The following is a 21,771-nucleotide window of genomic DNA, read 5'->3' on the forward strand; positions in this document are numbered from 1 at the left end:
TATCTCATCCTATAAGGAACCATTAAGGTGGCTCAACTTCTCTCCATTCAGTTATTTGAAGTTAGAAGCTGAAGACACACTTAAACCAGTAACATCAAAATCCAACCCACAATTTACTCCTCGTTTAAGAACAGAAGCCACCTTTCACTTATTCCCACCTCCTCTTACTTTTAGAAATCCAGCTACAGAAAAGTTACAATTATTTCTAAATAGAGGCTCCTACAATTCTGACTCATTTCTAATTAACCAAATTACCTTTTTAAAGGCTACCAACTGCTTTTTAAAAAGTGCAAGTGAAAGTCATTAACCATCCCATACTGAAGTACAAACACTGCTTCTTTATACCCATTACTTCCTCACACAGTTATTACAACAAACTAACAGCGAACTTACACAAACTTCAAATTTGTCAGTTTTTGTTTATTCACAATAATGAACAGAAACAGGGAAGGCAAGGGAGAATTCAGGTAAAGCAAAAAAAGGACAACGTAATTAGGTGAAATCTCTAAGAGTACACTTAGAGTGTTTATCTTTGAAAAAATACATTTAAGATGCAAAAAGTCTTACATAAAAGGACTTCAGAGCATGGTACAGCAAGTCTGCAAGCCAGACACTCTGCACATTTGTAAGCATTATTGAATTGCCATAGCTGTTGTTTAAAAGCTATTCTAGAACCTCTTAACCAATGGAGTCCTGCTGGCACAGCTACATGCTGCTGTAGGCTGGCTTGGATTAGACAGCTGAGAGTCAAGACATCATAATCAGCTCCGCAAGAGGCCATATCTCTGGTCACACCACATTAATGTCTTCGCAAAAATATCTGCCTATGCACATACAAACAATACCGAGTAAACAATATGCAGTGTCTCTTCTTCAGAATTCAGTCTTAATTCATCTTCCCAACATCCTGGGAAGATTATATGAAGCTTTCTGCTCCGGCAAACCAGTATGAGCACTCTGAAGATGCATCGACCTTCTGTATATTTCAAGGTAAGAGACAGTTTTACACTAAGAAACTGGAATAATTTGAAGAATGTTTGCCAATGCATATGAAGGCCAGTTACATGTCTATACTGAGCACTGTACTATTCCATAAATTTAAGTGAATGGAGTAAAGTTCAATGATGCATAGATGTGTTGTGTACAGCCAAGAATCCCTGCATACGTTCCCCAACAGTATTTTTGGTTCTTAAATTTCTTTCAGACCTGGATTAACTGGGGTAAGATATTTTGCTCTTTAAGAACACGTCTAAGATAATGACCACTTGCTGCAGTTTTCCTGAAAGTCTGGTTAATACAGTTCTCTTGGCCAGTTTTAGTAACACTGGCAATTTCATATGATAGAAAACTAACATAGAAGTCTGACTACGTTTACCAGCTGTATTTTAAAATATAGCTTTGAAAACTTGAAAACTTTAACCTTCAAAAAAATAATTGAAATAGAAAAATTTCTGCAGCAGGTCATCAAGCAACACCTGACAGTCTGGACACCGAAAGGTGCTTAACCTACAGTTGTTTGTACCTTGTCATGACAATCCATTTGGCATGAGTTTACTTGAAATGGCCCATTCTTCGAAAAAAAAAACCTAGTGCAAGAAAAGGGCACAGGTACTGTGTGGAGCAGCCTTAACAGGCAGAGATCTATCAAAGAGTACATGCTAGTGTGTGTGGTCACAATGAGCAGTGACACTCACCTGCACCAAGAAAACACCGTCCACCAACCAGAAAGATTACTACAAACACTTAAAATTGCTCTGAAAGACTGTATGGTAGCAGTCATTTAATCTTTCAAAAAAAGTTTTGCTTCACCATCAGTAGAAAAATCTTAAGTTAACAGCACTGACAGCTTTTCCTACCTCAAGGTACTAATTTTTTTTACCCCCCAAGTACCCAAATTCAAAATTCTGCATTAGCATCTTTCTTGCTGCTTTTAATCTGTTAAGTACATTACAGGTTGGCATGACAAGCTCCCGTTTATATCCAGTGGAAACAGAACATTAGCTGCTCACTTTGTCAAACTGCAGCATTACGGCTCAGAGGGAATAAACAAACCTCCTCTAACTGCTTGAAGCAAATCCCTCATATATACCCACTTTCTCACTCATTTAGAAGAGCTCTTATCCTTAGCAAACACACAGTTTACACCCTAAATTTTAAAATTAATACTTGATGTGTCTTCTGTAATTACACCCACTAAGGAATCCAAACAAATTTCATTTCTACTAATTGAAACAACAGCTTAGAAGGGGACTAACACTTGAGATCAAACCACCAGACAGATAGTGAGCTGCACTACCTAAAGTTAACAGTAACAGATTCCTCCTAGTAGAAGGGACTTTTTTCTTTAATCCCCTCAGCAGCAGAAGTACTTGGTAGGTTCACACTTACCCCTGCCAGTTCTTGTTGAATAGGAGCAAGCTGGGCTTCAGAAGCGGGACTCAGGGTAGCACTGACTGAGGCAACAGCGGGAGCAGGGTGCTCAGAGTCGCGCTCACCAGCTGATTCTTTGTGACCCAGACCATGGTGGGGGGGCTCAACCTCTCCCTGGGGGTCCTCGCCTGAATCCGACAAACCTTTTTGCTCTGCAGGGGACTGGGAGCAAAAAAGACAACGTCCCTTCAATGCAAGGCTGCAACATGAGAGCAGTCGTCCTAGTGAGAGGATCTGCTAATCCCTTTATAAATTCCACTGTTTTCACAGTATGGCAGAAGGAATTGCTTGCTGCAATTAAAATACGCACAAACCAGGTAACAGAACCTGCTGACTGAATTAGCTTCCCCTCCCCACAAAAACCATCAGTTGGAGCAAATGCACTTTTTTTTGACAGTTACCTAAAAATGTCAGTGTCCCCGACAAAAGAGCCTTTTTGCCAGCCACAGGGTTGTTGGGGTTTAACTCCTCCTTCTCTCAAGGCCTAAAGGAGAGCTAATTGCTTTTACCCCCCAGATTCAGACGTAAGAATTAAATAGACAATTATTGTAAATAACTGTGCTTCACTGCTTCTTCAGACCACATTTGAGGGAGGTAGGGTTGATTATAAAATTCTCCAGAGAAATTCATTATTATAACATTCACACAAGACACAATCCTTTCATATTCATGTGATGGTGAATTATCTGAAAAGCAACACCAATGTTTTCTTTTGTAAGTTAAAAAGTTTGCATATCTATTTCGAGGAGGAGGGTGATAGGATAGCTAGTGCACACTAATTGGATTTGATATTTGCTGAACTTCTGTAAATTTTTACATTTCTTCAGATCATTTAATGTTGCAGGTCCCCACTTGTAGAACAAAAATTAAGTATTACCATATTCTGCACACATCTGAAGAATGAAAGAGTTAAAGGCTTTGAGCCTGAACAACTGTATTGTGATAAAGGACTACATTATAGTCCATGGACAATATGCAGGCCAAGGACATTCTCCCAGCTGTGATCTGTGGGCCAAGCCTCCTGGTGTCTTACAGTAAAGTATTTGGAGAATCAAGCAGTTAGGCAAAGACGTCACCAAGAAACACATAATCTTGGCTTGCTCTCAGAAAGCATTTGGTAGAATGAAGAGAGACTAAAGCTCAATATTGCCCAGGTCCATGCAAAACAGAGTAAACAGCAACCTCAAAAATAAACAGCAGCTTTTAAATCTTAAAGGCCCAAAGTTCTTCAGCTATGACTTGGCTTGTCCTCAAACAGAAGCAATTATTAAAAGAGAGCAATACATGCAATTTTATCAGTGGGTTCATTTCAGTTCAGTGAAGTTACTCAAGTTAAAGTTTTAAATCTTGCAAGAAATTACTATCATTAAGGCTCGAAATAGTCAAGATATGTTTAATGGAGATAACATTATGTCAGGTAAAGCTGGGGTTGCTGGATTTTTGTATTTTCAAAATTTTCTGGTTTTAACATGAAGCTGCTACTAACAGACCCAAACACTAACTTAAAACCTCACAGAACAAGAGAGAACAGTTAAAGAAACATTTTGTTTGTTGCCAAAAATTAAACCAAGTCTAGCACTCTGCTATTCTTACCTCTTTGGCTCAGAAGAGCAGCATGAAAAGGCTATCTGGAATTTGCCACAGCACTTACAACATACGTATGTCATTCATACATAAAGACAAAGGGTAAACACCTCTGTCCTCCACTTGACATGTTATACCCATTGCTCCTAGTCCCTTTTTTATGCTAAGCCTCACTTTCAAAGTTAACAGCATTCCAAACATAATTCAAAACTGTTTTCTCCGCCTTCAAGGGGAGCCAGCCATAGAAGTAGTACAAGAATTAAGTCGCAAGTTACCTGCATCACACTAACCACAAAAGCAATTATGCAAGCAGCAGCACTGGAGATCTGATTTTTCTCATGGCTTACATTGCATGTGTCCTCTGGTCCTCTCACTCCACTACCTCAAATCCTCCCCACACACCTCCCCGCACAAACCTCTCCCCAACACCTCTTCAATCCTGCCAAACCTTCTCAGGCCATCCGTGGGGCCAGAGGCAGTTCATGTGCACTGAGCAGAGGCAGCAGGGCCACGCATACAACAGCAGCTCTCCCTCTGCAAGGGAGGTAATTTGGGTGTCACTCATTCAGTCAGGTTTCTAGTTTTCAGGAAATATGCGGAATGGTTTTAACACTTAAGCCTCTATCGCCTTGTCAATAGTTACCAGAATCTGCAAGCTTTCGGCTTGGTGATAAGAGAGCCAGCAGCATAACCAACTTGGTGTGGCGTCGAGCTGAAAGACTTCCCACTTCTCCAGTGGTCTGGAGAGCCAGACCACTACAGAAGAGATGACTGCAGTAGGACTGAACAGACCACAGACCCCAACTGCTGTACAGGTGATGGAGACAACCCTGCTGTTATTCACACAGCCTTTAAGAACCCAGGGTGGGGGATGGGACCCTAAAAACCATAGTGGGGAAAATGCGGAAAGCTATAACCAGAACAGCACTAGGAAATGGGGATGGGGCAGACCGTCCTTGTCAACAGCCAGAATGAACCTCAGGATGAGCTAACCATCACCAGGGATCTGGAGGCAACAGGGAACGATTAGGAAACTGTAGACAGACAGGCTCTGGTGCTGAAGATGACTAAGAAGATTCAGCGTCCGTAAGCAGCAAAATAATGCATAAGAAAGGGTACGGAAGTGTTTCCACATAAAAATAGCTAAATACCTTATTATTCCTCAGTCATAATACACAGAATTTGGAGGGAAAAGGAGCAGGAATATAACTGTGAAATCATGAGTGGCATATAGGATGGCAATGCAGTGACTCCCAAAGAGCAAGAGCTGGAAGGCATCAAATTAAACTAGGCTATAACAGGTTCAAAAAAAACCAACACAAAACTAAAGGAGACAAAAAGCCCATCCTGCTGACACCCTTGTCAGCCCCTTGTCAGAGGATCATGCGGATGGTAGTAGCTCACATGCTTGGGTTCAGCAAGCAATTGGAGAAATTCAAAGAAAAAAAAAAGAGCCTTGCCAGCAATTTACACTGACTTCTAGCTACAGATCATAAAATTGCTAATAATGCAAGAAGAGGCAAGAACATTCAACACACACTTGTGCTATATAACTAAAATGGATGTTAAATTATTTTGCAAGTAATTCATATCAATACAGTTTAGAACATTTCAAAGTAGGCTGAGTAAACACGCATCAGATTTTAGTAATTCTTGTAATACATGGCAAGTATTTTAGAAAGTGAAATAAGCAAGGTAACCTTCCAGCATAAATCTGATTTCTATCCTAAGCAAAACTAGAATAAGAGCTCCAAGACTCAGAAAAGAAACAAACCAAAAATAACAACTATTGCCAATCACCGCTTTTATGCAGAAAAATCTGATGCCAAGATGAGAATTTCTTGGCCAGGTCAATACATAAAATTGTCTTTTTTTAAAAAAAAATCAATATATTAAATGGATCAAAAACTACTGCAAGTTTCAGAATTTTGTGAATAGTGTGTGGTTTAAGTCATGGAAGGCAAAACTAACAAAGGCCTCAAGGATTTGTCAAACCAAAACTGCTCCAGACAGAAGTTTGCACAGCTGTTCTCAAAAAAACACATCCAAGGGAAACTGCAAGCTCTTAAAATTCATTTTAGTCTTCAGTCATGCTTACTATTGAAAGTGTTTTCTAATCTCAACTTCATAAATTCTAAACTAAGTTCTTGTTTGAAGTTCTTTGGAGCTGGTGAAGAACAGTTCATTCTCTTCCTTTTTGCTGTTTTAGGTCTGTGATGATTTGCATCTCTTCTTGAGCCTCCTCTTCTCTAGAGGAAACATTCCTTGTAAGCACAGCTCTAGGGAGAACTTGGCAGAAATCTGTTCCTGTCTCTTAAATACTAAGGCAAAGATCAATGGAGAGATTAGTAATGTTAGGAAGCCACCTACACAAACTCACCTTGCTCTGCCAGATCAAACTTCTATTTTATTAAAACACAAAAATACCACACCTAGACTAAATAGGTAAAAGTCTACTTGGAGATTTGGCTTCCTCTGCCTTGCAGGAAATGAGAGATGAAGAAATACATAAAAGCTAAGATTAACATGATGCTAGAAACACCAAATATAGGCAAGGAAGTAATATTCCTTTTTTATGAAGACTGGCACAAACTCTCTCAGGTCAGTTTTTCCTCCCAATTCTAAGTTGTGCTATTTATGCCTCCTTTCCTCATTTTCCCCAAACTAGCACCCATATCCAATGGCCCAAAGAGACTACTCTCAGTATATCTTTTCACAGTCTATCTGCTGAGGACAACTCTTGTTGGCATTCTCAGTAGCCTTTGACATTATCAGCCTCTCTATATTCCTCTACGCTTTGCCTTGCACAACTGTCCTCTCCAAATACATTTATAATTGTTCTTCTAAGTGCAGCAGTGTAGCGATATATTCACAATTATGAACTCTTAAGCATTCCTTTCAACTCCTTAAGTATACTGCTGACTTACAACACAGTTCAACTAGGACTCCCTAACAAAACCTCTTGGCAGCTGTGCTAACGATACTATGAGAGCTTGGAAAAGGAGATATTGTTGCCTCTCCCTACACAAGTTGCTTCCTCCCACAGTTGTCTCTGCCACCATCCTAAACCTACAAGTCATGCTCACAGCACAAACAACGTTTTCTGATCATCTACCTCCTCAAGCCACCAAAACACAGGCATTTCCAAGTCACACTACATCAAACCAGGACTTCAACCAATCCCTACTTTGTGATTTGTCTAATACAACTTTCTCTTCTGAACTCATGATCTTGCTCTCCAGACTACTGGGAATGCCATCTTTCTAATCACTTAAATCCCTTTTACAACTCCACATCTATTTTTAAAGCTCCACAGTTAAGACCATGACAGACCTAACAACTTAAGGACGTAAATCCTTGTTCACTCCAGAACTACCCCTTTACCTTTACGACCCAGGTGCCAGTTATCCCTTTTGCATCATTTTGCAGCACCACTTAGGTATGGAACATGACCCAAATATCATGTAACTCACCTTCCTTCAGAGCCATCCTTAAAAGCTCGCCACTATCAATTCACCTATAGAAAGCAGTACACCAGCCAAAGCAGTTATCTAACAAGCTAGAAATAAAGTGTTCTTTTCTATATACTACCATTATCCCCAACCCAGGCTGCTGGAGGGAAGAGGACAAGGTGCAAGCTACATAGACAATGGCTTGTTTTGTAGTGCAAAAATATTTTTTAAATCTGAGTTGAGTATCTACCTTTTGTAGTACTCATGACTAGGGAGTCATGGTGATCCTAGTACTGCTAGAATCAATAATGACTGGAAGACGACCACAGCTCATACTTGCAGAACAAAGGACACTACTTTAAAAGCATTTTTGGACAAATTGTTTCTTTACAACAGTACTGGTTAAATTTGTTTGAGCTATTATACCTACTTAAAAATGTGTAAATGCAAGAAACACTTCAGAATACCTTGACCTCAGAAAAGCATGTTAAAAGTTAACTTCATAAAATGACTTCAAGTAACCTATGGCCGGAAACTGTCATGAAATGGTTTTATGGCAAAGTTAAAATTAGTTTCAGAGCAGAAACACAAGTCTAACAAGTGACAAAAATTGATCACAGAAAAAGTTGTATCTATCAATTGAAATCTTTAATTCAAGAAGTGCTATGAAAAGCACAGTATAGTTCATGTATAAGTTGTTGGGATAGATAATGGAGTAACAGCAATGTTCTGTGCTTAACATAGCGAGGTTAGGACTTTATGCTGCTTTCAGATCTTAACAGCTATGAGTCTTCCTAAGCTGATGCAATTTTCCAACTAGTGTCAGCACTAGAAGCTCTGCTTGTCAGAAAAATGAATAGCAGTGTATAAACAAGGAAGATATTTGGATGCTATCATTCAGATATTTGAAAGAACTATCTCTGTTTCACACATTGCAAAAATAGTTCTGAGCGTTAAGGAGACATGAAAATAATGAAAATGGAGACGCACTCAACGAATGTGGAAACAGCCAACTTTACATTCACCATTAATTGATATATTGATATCTAGAATGAAAATCAGAACAGATAGACCAATCCTGTCTTTTTAACTGTGAAAGAAAACAACCAGAACCTCCTTACTGAAAGTAAAATTAAGAGGCATCATTCTGAACACCATGCACTTTTTGTCTCCTCTAAATAAACATGACAAACTGCAGGTTCTGATGATTTACTAAACTGTATACAACCTTAGCTGGAACAACCAGTTAAAAAATTAGTTTCCAGACTAATATACATTTTGTCCTGCAACATGCTGAATATTTTCCAACTTCTAATGGAGAGATAGATGCCTGACACCTTACAAGCACAAACTTAAGTACAGATTTCTAGAAAAATAACGTTCTTTAACTTAATAGTAGACAATGTTAGCTCCAGAAAAGTCAGTTAAGACCACTGAACAATATCAACCCGGCCCTAATACTGAGAGGGCCTGCAACAAAATAATTCTGCTCAGGATGTCCTGTTTGATGTGGAAGAGCACTAGGCAAACATCTAAACAATCATCATGGACAGTTAATTGAATACACAATGCAATGCCTTCTCCTCACTCTCAGCTTACTGTCAGATTGCTGCGTTGGCACTGGAAAGTCTCCATGAACACCTTGCTTACAGCTCCAGAAGAAAGCCAAATTGACTAAACAGACATTTTGCTAAATTAAAATTGTAATTTACGTAGAGAAGTTACATATTTTAGAAGGGTGTTGTTTGTCAACTATTTTGAAGTTACTTTTGCATCTTCTTCAAAACATTGCTCTAGGAAAAAACTCCTGCTATTAATAGACTTTCCTTGTTAACTTTAATAAGGAAAATCTTTTGTGGCAGGCAATGCACTTACCCAGACACCTTGTATGGAAACAGTAATGGAGTTAACCGTTAACTGCAACACTTAGCTGTTAGTCTTTCCAAAAATACAGTGAAAGGTCTCAACCAGTGTGTAACCCAAGTCACCTTTTCTTAAGTTGATTAAAGGGACACTCAGCTGGCCTGAACACTAGGTTCTGATACATACAGCATATATTAAGTGGCTGTTACTTTTGGCTGACAGCACCATATTCTGACTCTATTACAATTGTGTCAACACTACAAAAAACAGCTACTGGCGCAAGCAACAAGCAGGCTTTGGCCCTTTATTTAATAAAACAGCAAGAAGCACAGCGCTGATGCTTCTCTCACTCTTTTTCTCCAGTCTCAAATACACACAGTCTAAGCTACTAAAATTATTATTAACCACCCTCCCTCCCCCTAAGAAAACTGTTCATCTCCACACATGACACAGTTTAACATAAGCATTTAAGTTTGTTACTAGATGTATTACACTTCTGAAATTGGCAACCAAGTGACAGATGCCACCAGTAGACTCTTCATGATCTGCTTCAAGGAACAAGCCCTGTTCTCCAGCCAAGCTAGACCTATTCCATGCCCATGCTGACCATGGCTAGCCCCCTCTCAAGCACCAATACCACTTAGTATTTAGATCAATTCCTAACTCACTTCTAACCCCTGTGCCTCCAAGATGCTTGGCTCACCCACAGGCCTCATCACACACAGTCCCTCCACCCCACCAAGCAGGCTTTCTGGCTGGGCCTTGGCAGAGGCTGTCCTGCACACAGCTACCTACTCAGCATTGCCATAGTCCTCAGCATCCTCAGAAGCAGCCAGGAAGACTAAATCACAGATTCCTCTCCCTGGAACCCTGGGTCCTCTCTGCCAGCCCAAAGAGACATTAAGCCTTTCCTTAAGATTTTTTACAAATATTTTCTTGAGACATACCAGACTGCAACAGATCTGTCCCACAGCCCAACATAGGAGCTTGCACAGCCTAACACTGAAGGCATGCACTGTGTGCAGGCCACTGCAGGGATGCACTCTGTGCAGAAGCAGAAGGTACAACATGAAGGAACTTGAGAGCACCAGACCTGCCAGCTTAGCACTGAAGGACCAGGCCAACAAAGAAAGGGGACAGGACCACGTCACTCTGCCTGGGTTGCACACTGCTGTGATCACTGCTTCCAGGCTAACTGTGGAAGCACTGCCAGATTAAAGGACACCTGGGGAGAAAACTCACCATGGTGCAACTCAGAAGGGACTTCAGGAACAGTCTAAGCAGCAGCAGGTGATTGGGAGCTGTTTCCTAGGAGCTGTTTCCTAGTAGCTGTTTCCTAGGATCCAATGTGATCCAAACTGATAGCTTAAACACTAGCACTCCCTTCATTCCAAAGTACATGTAAACGGTCACTGTAAAAAAATGTAATTGGAAGGAACGTCTCAAAACTATTTAAGATATATTTAATTTGATTAGCTAATATTAGAAGAACAGCAGCTTTAAATCCTTTTCAAGCTGACAAAAGATTTCAAGCTCCTGCTGAGGAATATGCCTGCTAAACCTGTGAGAATGCTAGAGTCTGGTACTTCTTCCAAACCAAAGAAAAGTTACCAACTGCAAAATCATTCAGTATTTCTATTCAAACATTTGAGAAGATTTTCTGATTGCACAGATAATATAACAATCCAGTGATTCAACAAAAAGTGAATCACGTGTACATGAGTACACTTCTCTTGGTTCCCACCAGCTTCAGCTGAAACAAGGGTAACCTTGTCGTTTTTTTCCCCAAATGTTAACAGCTTTTACTATTAACCGGGCAGAATTAAATACTGCAACATACTGAGTTTTTTATCAATTTCTTTTACTAAAAATATTTTTACAACATAAAAAACTGGAAGGCTTACTGTTTGGAAAAAGAGTAATGAAAACTACACCCTAGCACTCATCCATAACATTTTGTGCATCACTTTCAAAGTGAAAAGGACTGCAAACTATACTGCATTAGGTCCACATGGCCATGGTTTTCCATTACACCTATTTCAATTTAATAGCAACTTCTGCTAAAGGGAAGGTCCTGCTCTGTCCTGCAACCCTCATTTCTCTCCTGAGACCTACTCCTTCTACAGCCACAGGATGAGTTTGTATCAGCCTCTTGGTTCAACGCAAGTGTACCCACAGAATACCTCCCAGCAGATTACAGCACAGCTCCAACTTACCTCAACACTGTGTAACCACTACCGCAGACCCAAAGGCAGGGGACAAGAACACATGGCAAGGGTAGAGGGACAGATGAGGGAACAGGATTAACATTTTCCAAGGTAATTAGACACCTCACCAACCAAAGATATGAGATACATTTAAATATACTGAGGTGAAAAGCAATAACCTAGACCATGGTTTTCTTTGCTTTGTCTTAACTCTATTATCAGAAAAAGAAATTTTATAGTTTTCTCATGCAACCACAACTGTCAGCACTCCTCTGCCACCTGTTCCTTTCAATATACAGCTTTGAAGATACTTTTTCTCCCAGATTTGGTCAATCTTCTGTCTGAAGAGCTACCCATTTCATGCCATCATCATGCATCTTCCCACTTTTAGCCCTCTTAACCTCTTCACCCTACACCCACTAATATGTATATGCTCTATTATCCATCTTCAACTTCAAAACAATGTAGACAAACAGCTGCTCACCATGGAATGAGTCAGGGCTACAGAACAACAACAAAAAAAACATATCAACATCTCCTTACCTTCTGTGCTTTATCCTTCTGAAATACAAAGACGGGTGGAGCAATGGCAGGTTTTTCTGTAAAAAGAGAAATCATTGGTTTGTTTCCAACCACGTTCATTATTGACTAATATGAAAATGTTACGTTCTATGATGCTTTTACCAACAATGAATCCCTAAACCAGTTAAATCTCAGTTACACAAATTGTTTCCACCGGTTCCTGGTAACATATAATTATAAGGACTTGATCTCCGAAAGGGAAAAGGAGTATTTTAAGAACAACAATACAACTGATATTTGAAAGCTATTTGTCTTTTCCCTCCAGATCTCTCTATTTCAAACCAGTACTGTTACCATACTTAGGTACATCATGAGGAAAAGGCCCTTTGCTGCAGTAGTTTACTTTTTGAACACATGTAAGTTTTGCAGGCAAAGGCTTTTCCTTCCCCATAGTAATGCGTTAATGCAAAGGGAGTTTTGCTGTACGCACCCACATATCCCTTTCTTAAAGGTCACCTAACTCTGACACTTGATTATACTTGTATTTCATTATCATTGAAACATTTAGAAAGGTCCTAAATCTTCAACATTTGCAGGTCTACAATTTAAACCAAATATTCCATGCATATTATTACAGAGGGACCAGTCCTTTCTGAATAATTTAAGAGCACATTTGTTTTCTACTTGAAGTTTCAATTCAACTATTAGCAGGACACTATTTTCTAAATAAGCACATCAATATTTAGTCTTCAAGAACAAAATGAATTTCAAGAATGAGTGTATGTTTTCCATTGTCCTTAACGACCTCAAAACTACCTCAATGTCCTTTGAGCAAAAAAAAAAAAAAAGGGGGGGGGGAAGAAAGCAGAAGTGAGCTTTCCGGAGAGTTTAACAAACTGATACACTTTGTGCATGAGTTATATTTGAAGAGAAACTGCACATACACTATGCAGTCATCAACCCTCCTATACATTTGTAGGGCTAAAGATGAGTACAACATTTAAGTCTGTCCTCAGAGTGACACTGTTGTGAAACAATGGGATTCCGGGAGAGCTGTATTTTGGCTAATTTCTTTGCAAAAGTTCCACCTTTGCAATTATTCAGTCTCACAAACAAGACCAGACATTAAAAAAATGAAATTTTTTTAAACTTTTAGAACTTGAAAGAAATATAAAGCCATCAAGAAGAATTACCTTGCACCTAAAAAAAAAAGACAGTATCACAAAATCCTCTGTAAGTCAGTTGCAGCATCAGTAAAGCACTCGGGTGGAAAAGGGGATGAGATTGTCCATTTGGGAATTGCTAGCTATTAGATCAGTTTAGCTGAAAAAGTGAAACTTTACCTGACAAACACATGAAAATCACGAAAATTATTCCAAGAACTCTGTGCATTTATTTGTGAGGGTAGAAAAGCCTCTTTCCATTCTTCTGTGGGTCTAACTCAGAGGGATAACCCAGCAAAAACACTGCAAGACTGATTTGGCAAGACTGGTGTAACTTGTTCTACAAAAGGTAAAATTAATCATGAAATAAAGCTCCTTACTACCGCATTTTGCCTGCTTTTTTTTTTCCTTTATTTTCTAAGTTCTTCTATCCGTCAAGTACTGCTGAATCTTAAAAATGCTTATTAATAAGAGCAATGCAGACAGACAACCTATTTCAAAAGTGAAAAATAACCTACTAACTAATCATCAAATACTTAACACCTGTCCCAAAACCCAGAGTTTGTTGAAACAAGCCAGAGATCCCTTTTGATTCCCCTGGCCTCAGTATAACCTGCCTGTGGGAGGCTCCACTCATGTAAGGTCCACACTTTTAACCCTTTACTTCGAAGTGATGTTCATTTCTTTATACCACATTTGGTATACTTTAGTATTCATTAATGCTACAGTTACAGCAACAAGTAGCATGCATTCTACCAAACTACTTTTATCCAAGACTGCCAAACCAGTCAATAAAATGCTGTAGTGTTCTTCCCTTTTGGAGATCTGCGCAAAAGCGGGACTTGATTGTGTAACGCACAACATACAAGAGACTCCTGTACCAAATTCCACAGATACTAAAGAGGGCCAAATAGAAAAGAACTACTTGTCTATTTAGTGCTTAAAGGATTGAAGTACTGAGAGAGAAGAAAGCAATCAATAAAAAAAGCAGATCCAACAACAATGCAGAGGAAACACGGGATGGCTGGCAAAAGACTAGAATAGGGAGTCAAAAGAAGCTGATGCAAAGGAACAGGACAAAATAGGAGATGGAGTCTGGTGATGGAAAACTGAGTACTCAAAAGAAGAACAGGGATGCCAGGAACAACAGAAAGCTCACAGAAAAAAAATATTGGATGGAAGAACCAAAGAAGAAAACAGAGTGAAAAAAATCAAATATTTGAGATTGTGTCCTGCTACAGCAAATGAGACTGGGAAAAGAAGCTAGTAAAACAAACTATGACCAGTCCTGTTAGTCAGTGTGGAAAAGGTAACACACTTGTGCAACATATGAGTTTCTATCCACTGAAGGAACACAGTCCTCCAGTACTTAAGAACTAGGAATCTCACTATTACTCTTGCTGGCTGTGAGACCAACTGACATAGAATCATAGAATCATTAAAGGTTGGAAGAGACCTGACAAGACAGCAGGCTCTCCCAGCTACCAACTATACCAGTGCTTAGTCAGGCATGTTCTTTACAGGGTAACACTTGTTCACCATGTCCTTTCTAAAGTCTGCAACAAGACCACAATACTGGAAGCATTTCCTTAATTCTAGCCCAAGGCAAGAAGGGAAGGGATTGTCTAATCTGACCACCTTCATTAAACACTGCATGTTTTTCTGAGCCTTGTTGTTTTGGGGAAACATTTTCAAAGGCATCAATTATTGAAGACATTAAAAGCGAAGTATTATTGCCCTCAATCATCCATTACTTCACTTGGTAAAAAACTCCAGTGCCAAATTTCCCATTCAAATGTCTGGCTTCAGCTTTCAGTTCTGATTCCTAGTTATGTTTTTTTAATGCATTTATGTACTAGCTAAAGAGCTCTCTAGGATTTAATGTTTTTCCTACGAAAGCACTTACACAAACCATGTTTTCCTATCAACTGAAGAACCACCATGACAGGTTTTATTTTCGTAGAACAAAAACGCATGTTAGGTAGTTGTTGGGTTTGTTTTCCCCCATGCAGTGGCATGGCAGCTTATTAAGTGCTACTCCAAAATGAGAATTACACTGTTGTTTGTATTAGCCAACATCAGAGGTGGACAGTCATGTTCTCACTTAGCAAGCATGCTTCCATTCCACAAAGGTGTCCAAAACCAGGACACCGAGTCAGTCTCAGCAAAGGTGTTCTGAGAAAGCCCAAGCATGTAAGAAGGAAAGCAGACCTTCAGTAATTACTGTCACAGAGACAGTAAGTCCCCCATCTGAAGATCTGGAACTTGTACAAACCACTTAATTTCTTCTGAAAGGTGGTAGGCTGTCAAACCAGTCTGAAAAATGACTGAATCCACAGAACTCCTTCCTGCAGTTTATTCATTAGTTTCAGACATTTCAACCTGCATGAATAATTACAAAAACCTCAAGAGCTGACTTTCACAGGCTAAATTCCTTTAACATATTTCACTGTTGAGTCATTAACTATCAATATACGCCCTATGTGCTGTCAGAAAAATGTATGTACTATTAAACCTACTCAGCTTACTTCACAAGCCTTGGAAACCAAAACACAGAAACAGAAAATACTATCTCAATGGCTCAGGCAGAGGTATTGTCTTCAAGTCATATATGCTATTTAATGTGAGATTTTTAACTCAGATACATGACCATTTGTAGCTGTACCAAACTGCAGTGTCAACCATGTTTCCTGCAACCAGACAAAACATGCCCTTGTTTTACCTCTCCACCCATTCACACCAATACAACCACAGCAGTTGGTGGCATCTCTAGCAGCCACAATAGTTATTTTTGCAATACAGAGTTTTAAGCCTTCACTGCAGCATGAAATGACCCATTACTGAAAAATACAATGGGTATTTTGAGTGTATAGATGCAAAAACCACACCCCTTTTGAATCCACATTTGAAGGCCACGTATGTGAAAAGACAAGGTAAAACTGCACAAAATGGGGAAAAAAAACCCAAACACCTGGTATACTGCAGAGGTGCATTTCTCTGTATAGTTACCAGGCTCAGAGTAAATCCCATGGCAAAGCAGTGACAAAGGCCAAGAAAGCATTCTTCTCCTTTGCCACCAAGACCATTGTGTCTCTACCATCATGAGCACAGGATAATTCAGGTTGGAAGGGACCACAGGAGGTCACCAGTCCAACCTCCTGCTCTAAGCAAGGTCAGCTATGAAGTCAGACTGGCTTACTCAGGTTATCCAGTCTGGTCTTCACTTCCAAGGATGGAGGCTGAGCAGCCTCCCAGGATAATCTCTTCTACTGCTTGACTGTCCTTATGGTGAAGAAAAAAAAACAAACCCAAAACCTTTTCCCTATATCTAGTCTGAACATCTTGTTCCGCCTCTCACCTTTTGTCCTTCCAACATACACTACTGTGATGAGCCTGGCTCTGTCTTTTTAATAGCCTCCTCATAAACCCTGGAAAGCTCCAAATGCACCTCTCTGAAGCCTTCTCTTCTCTAGGCTGAACAAGCCCAGTTACTCCAGCCTCTCCTCACAGGTCACGCAACCCAGATCACCAGCCATCTTGGTGACTCAAATTAATCTTTAGATTTTAGAAGGAACCCAGGCCCTATGTCATGAAAACAACTCTAAAGTCCTCACTGGACCCGCTGTAGCCAACTTATTGTGAGGCGAATTTTTAAAGCTAAGAATTACACTGTTTCAAACATTTTCTTTTTAAATTTATTCCAAATTACATTTAAAAGTGCAATAGTGCCTGACTACATGGAAACCTATATGAGAGGCAGAAAAAAAACACTGAGAAACTTCCAGGTAAGCGAGTCTGCTGGTATCTGAAGAAGCAATCTTCAACACTAAAAGCATACAAGTTGAGAACAACTGCTCTGACTTTAACTCATTATAATACATCATCTGAGATAAAAAAGTAGATCATACCCATGAACAATTAAAGAGTGTTAAAAAAGAGAAAAGCAATTAGGTTGTTAACACAACAAAAATATTCAAAGTGGTAATTTATTGCCTGTGAAAAGCTTATCTGAGGGTCAAGAAAAATTTAAGTTACAACAGAAGTTTAATTATGCTTATTTGAACAGCTCAGGCCAGATTTTCACCTTAATACTATTTAAGTTATAAAAAGCAGAATAATCATGCTAAAAAAAAGTATTAGAAGAGATACGGGCAATTTGTGGCATTATAAAATTCTAAAGGTGTTGAAACAAAATAAGACTCTTCTCTTCCAATAGCTACGAATAGCAATGAGCAAGCTACAACACCAACAGCTGATCTCCAAAAAAGATCCCACAAGCAAAGTCCAATCATGCTTCATGTCAGAAAGTACAGGAAACATGACTGGATCATTTATAGCCAGACTTCACAAGTGACATCATGGTGAATATAACTGACATCAGAAAAAAAAGATACTTCTGCCTCATTTTCAAATCTTTGACAAGTTGCTTTTTATTAAGTAAAACATCTGATGTTCTCCGTTCACCTTCAAACCCTTTATTTTTTTGTCTCCTATAGCATGAGTAAGCAGGCTACTTCCAGACAGCACTTCCGCAGCTGGCATGGGAAGGTAGAATGCCTTTTACATATTTAAGATGAAATAAAAATTCCATACACCATATTTAAAGCACAAACCTTTTTGTTTGCAGAGCACATGTTATTTCATTTCCCAAGTCCTTGTGGCACTAACAGAAATAAGTTACCCTCTGCATTAGGTAATTTTACTATTTCAGCTCAGGTACTTCACATAAAGCAAATGTTACAAATCAGAAACGGAAAAAAGTAGCTTATTTTCACGACAGGAAGAAGAAAACCATGAGGCAGCCCAACTACTTTGCAATGTAGATAAAATATTTATGAAGAACTCCAAAAAGTGTTAACATTGAAGTATTTAGACAGTTCTATCTTGTAAACAAAATAGTACTTTATGGCATTTTTATGTGACTTATTAGGACATCTCAACAAAACAAATCCCTCAGTCTAACTTTGCATCCACTAGTTTACCTGAAGTAAATCACCATGGGGAGAAAAAAATAATCTTGTTTATAGGGCCTACAAACATCAGGGACAGTGGTGCACGCCAGTTTTTCCCCTCAAAGTAACAACAGACCTTCCTCTCTCTGAAAGCTACCATAAGGCAAGTAGAATTATACAGTCAGGGCAAAAAAACCCAGAAACAGCACAGAAGCAATGTCAGCATCATACAAGTAAAGGAACGGAACTGCTTCAATTCCCTCATCTTCTGCACGTTTAAGGCAGTTACACACAGTAAACTTGTAATGATCATGAACTATTTGCTTAGCAATTTCATAGAGCAAAATAAATTGTTTGGTGTCTAAGGAGGGAGTTTGCCAACACAGGTGGTTCAGGCACCTCCTGAAAGGGAAACATGAAGAAAGCCATCAAGTTTTAGCCCTGAGAAAAACTTGTACCTTTTCAATGACTGAAAGGTGATAAAGTAATTCATTCTCCACACAAGGAGATCCTATCACCCAAAGAGCAGCTTCAGCAGCAAGTTATATACAAACAAATTACTAGTTGTGTATTAACAGCAAGTTAATGAGAAAAGCATTCAGATTTACATGAATATACATATGCCTGACAGGAAGTTGTCTAGTTCTCCATGATACTTCACTGCCACATGTGTGAAGTGTCAGTTTTAAGACATGATCCAGCTAGAATACCAACAAAGAACATCATACCAAGGACTTCAGAGAAAGTGTATAAAGTAGTTACTGAATGGTATTAGACAATAGTAACAATAACAATTCGGCCTACCATTCCAAAATCCTGGTTTTCAAGGATCAAACTTCTCACAATGCCAGTCCCCAAAGCCTTTATCACAATGTCGCCAAATCTTTGTGACAAAGTCGATCAAACTTCACATAGCCGGGGAGAAGTTACTCTCTCCTCCTCTTCACTAGCTCCACACTTACCAGCTCATCTCCTCTCATGATGAGGGGCAATCTCAAGACCAGGACCTGTTCCTAGGAAACTCCACAGTACAAACTTCTTTGGAAAGTGGAGCTTGGACCACCTCATCCTTCACCCCCCTTCTCTGCAGTAGAAGACCCCCCCCTTAATCCAACAACCTTCTGCCAAGATACAGCTTGCCACCAAACCACTACAAAGAGGTAGGTGTACAGTTTCACCAACTCACTAGAGAAAAAGGAAAGACAAGTGAATGGAAAAAATTCAAGGAACAGTTAGAATGAAGAAAATGAAGTAGTTATAAGACTATTAGAGGGAATGCTTCTAGCTTTGAAGAAATGCATCACAGAAAGATCATCCATTAAAATAGTTTGAAGGCTTAAAGGATTTAAAGAATGATTACTCAGAGGCAGTACTGACATCTCAGTGGTGATCTAAGACAGACAATAGACTAAGAGAGACATCAGAATCTAGAAGATAAAGATAACTACTATACTGTTGGAAGAGGAAAAACCAATGAATGAATTGAAAAAAAGGGGTGCCACGGTAAAAGCGACAGGTTAAAAGAGCTTTGCATTAGTAAGATGAAAGGACGCAGGCAGAACAAAATAGCACTTTTCAAGGCCAGAAGAAGGTTTGTTGCAGTAATCAAACCAGTAAGAGTCTAAGCAAGTTTCACTTGCATGAACAGACAAGAAAAGCTATTGTTCAAACATGCTAAGCAAAAAACAATCTGCAATAATGACTGAAACCTCTTTCTAGGTACTTGTGTCTACTATGTGTCAAAGAATAATTAGCTTCACACCTCACAATGAAGTATGATTGAGACAGCACTGTTGTACAGATCAATCAAGATTAAGGAATATTAAGAGCTTTGTTTTAATCACGCTTGGTTTGTGAACATGAACATTTAGCTATCAAATACTTCAAACAAGAGAAGATTGATATGAAGCAGAAGATCAAAGAATTATCAGCACCAAAATAGTCACTTCATATATTCAAATGAAAATACCTGGGCACAAGGAAATAAAACGTTGACCTACAGTACTGGAAAAATAAAACAGACTGATGTGTTTAAGAATGAGGTAAAAACCAGCCACCTGAGAACATCATTGCCATGTCAGAGACAGAAAACAAAGCAAGTAGAAAGACTATGGAATCCACCAACTTTCAGCAGGATACCAATTCCAGAAAGCACGTGTATTTGCACTGGTGTACAAAGAACAGACACCTCAAAAAAAGAACCAGAGGAAGAAAAACTAACACCAGACAATGCAGCCAATGATATTAGAATGAGCAGAAGAGACAATAGTTCAGAAGCAAGCTGATCTCGCTTTATCTTACAAAATATTATATCATATTCTTATTGCAAGAAGAAACAGAACAACGAAGGAAGATGATGACAAATCTGGAAGGAGATGCAAGCATAAACTAAAGAGATTAACAGGTGAGGGAAGTCACTGGAGTCAGGAAAGGGTCTGAAGACAAAAAAAAAAAGAGATAAAAAGGAAGATCAGATTAAAAAGTAAGGATGGCACCACACTTCCCCCCCGCCCCCGAAAGCCTACACAATTCTGCAGAAATATAGAGGTAGAACCACCTGACAAGTGAGCATCAAAAGATGTAATGAACATTGGTAACTTGGAATTCACTGTTAGCTTAACGTTTTCCCCTAGAATGGGGAGGTAAAGTGAGGGGCTTGCATGACTTAAGATAGCCGTTCCCAAACTTCTGGTTCTAAAAAGAACACAATAAACCATCAAAATTTATTATAAGGTCATTATAATGACAGTATTTACATACCACCATTAAGTTCCTCATAGTCATTACACATTTGACTATTTACTACCATTCTCTCAAGAGACCACTTATCATGCCTCTTTGGGCACTGACAGCACATCTGGAGTTTAGGAGCCAACAGCCCAGGACACGCTGCATCACAGGATTTGTCAAATAACTTAAGTGTAATTATGCGGTTAGCTGCCTGTAGACTTCATCTTCAAAAGCTACACCTGCAACAGATATTTGCTTCCTGTTGTTTAACATTAATATCAGAACTGCAATTGCCACTGGTACAGAGTTCAAATGTAAGAAACAATCTTGAAAGAAGGGGCCTCACACACTTTGATTTGCCTCTTTCGGGGCATTTCCCCCCCTCTTTCATTAACTGAGATGATGAGAAACAACAGCAACAGCCGGGGCAAACTCGGTTTTGCCGAGACTTTGAGGGAAGTTAATCATTCTCAAAGGCGAACTGTTGATGCCCACTGTCACTTGAACAACATTCTACGCACCTTGGAGCGGAATACCCAAGTCCTACAGTAGCACAGCCCAGGTTTTCCTAATCCTCTTCAGAGAAAAATGAAAACACTATTTCTTTACTTCGGAGGTTTTCAGCTTAAGAAAATAATATATATATTATTACACCTCACCTAGTTTTACATAACCGCTATTATTCCCTTAGCTAGAGGAAGGATTAACACGAGTGGGAATTAAGGAAAGATTTACAACAGTCCTAAAGTTGTGGACAACGACCCCAAAAAGCAACCGGACAAGGAGCGATACAAAGCGGCTCAGAGCTCCACCGGGAGAGACGCGCCGCGCTCGCTGCCGCGCTCCGGCAGCGGCGGGGCTCGTTCCG

The 21,771-nt window shown here is 39.4% G+C and overlaps 1 protein-coding gene across 1 annotated transcript in view; it reads right to left on the bottom strand.

Annotated features, from left to right (window-relative positions):
- RANBP3 (RAN binding protein 3) overlaps positions 1–12,178 on the bottom strand; it is a 43,185-nt gene extending 31,007 nt beyond the window's left edge. The window contains exons 1-2 of the mRNA XM_009323026.1: positions 12,080–12,178; positions 2,389–2,592 (exon numbers count right to left, since the gene is read on the bottom strand). Coding sequence (XP_009321301.1) covers positions 2,389–2,592; positions 12,080–12,178 — 303 coding nt within the window. The remainder of the gene's footprint in view (positions 1–2,388; positions 2,593–12,079) is intronic.
- Between the last annotated feature and the right edge of the window lie 9,593 nt (positions 12,179–21,771).

Source organism: Pygoscelis adeliae, unplaced genomic scaffold (genome assembly GCF_000699105.1).
Source record: "Pygoscelis adeliae isolate BGI_AS28 unplaced genomic scaffold, ASM69910v1 Scaffold284, whole genome shotgun sequence".
In the NCBI taxonomy this organism is placed as follows: Eukaryota; Metazoa; Chordata; class Aves; order Sphenisciformes; family Spheniscidae; genus Pygoscelis; species Pygoscelis adeliae.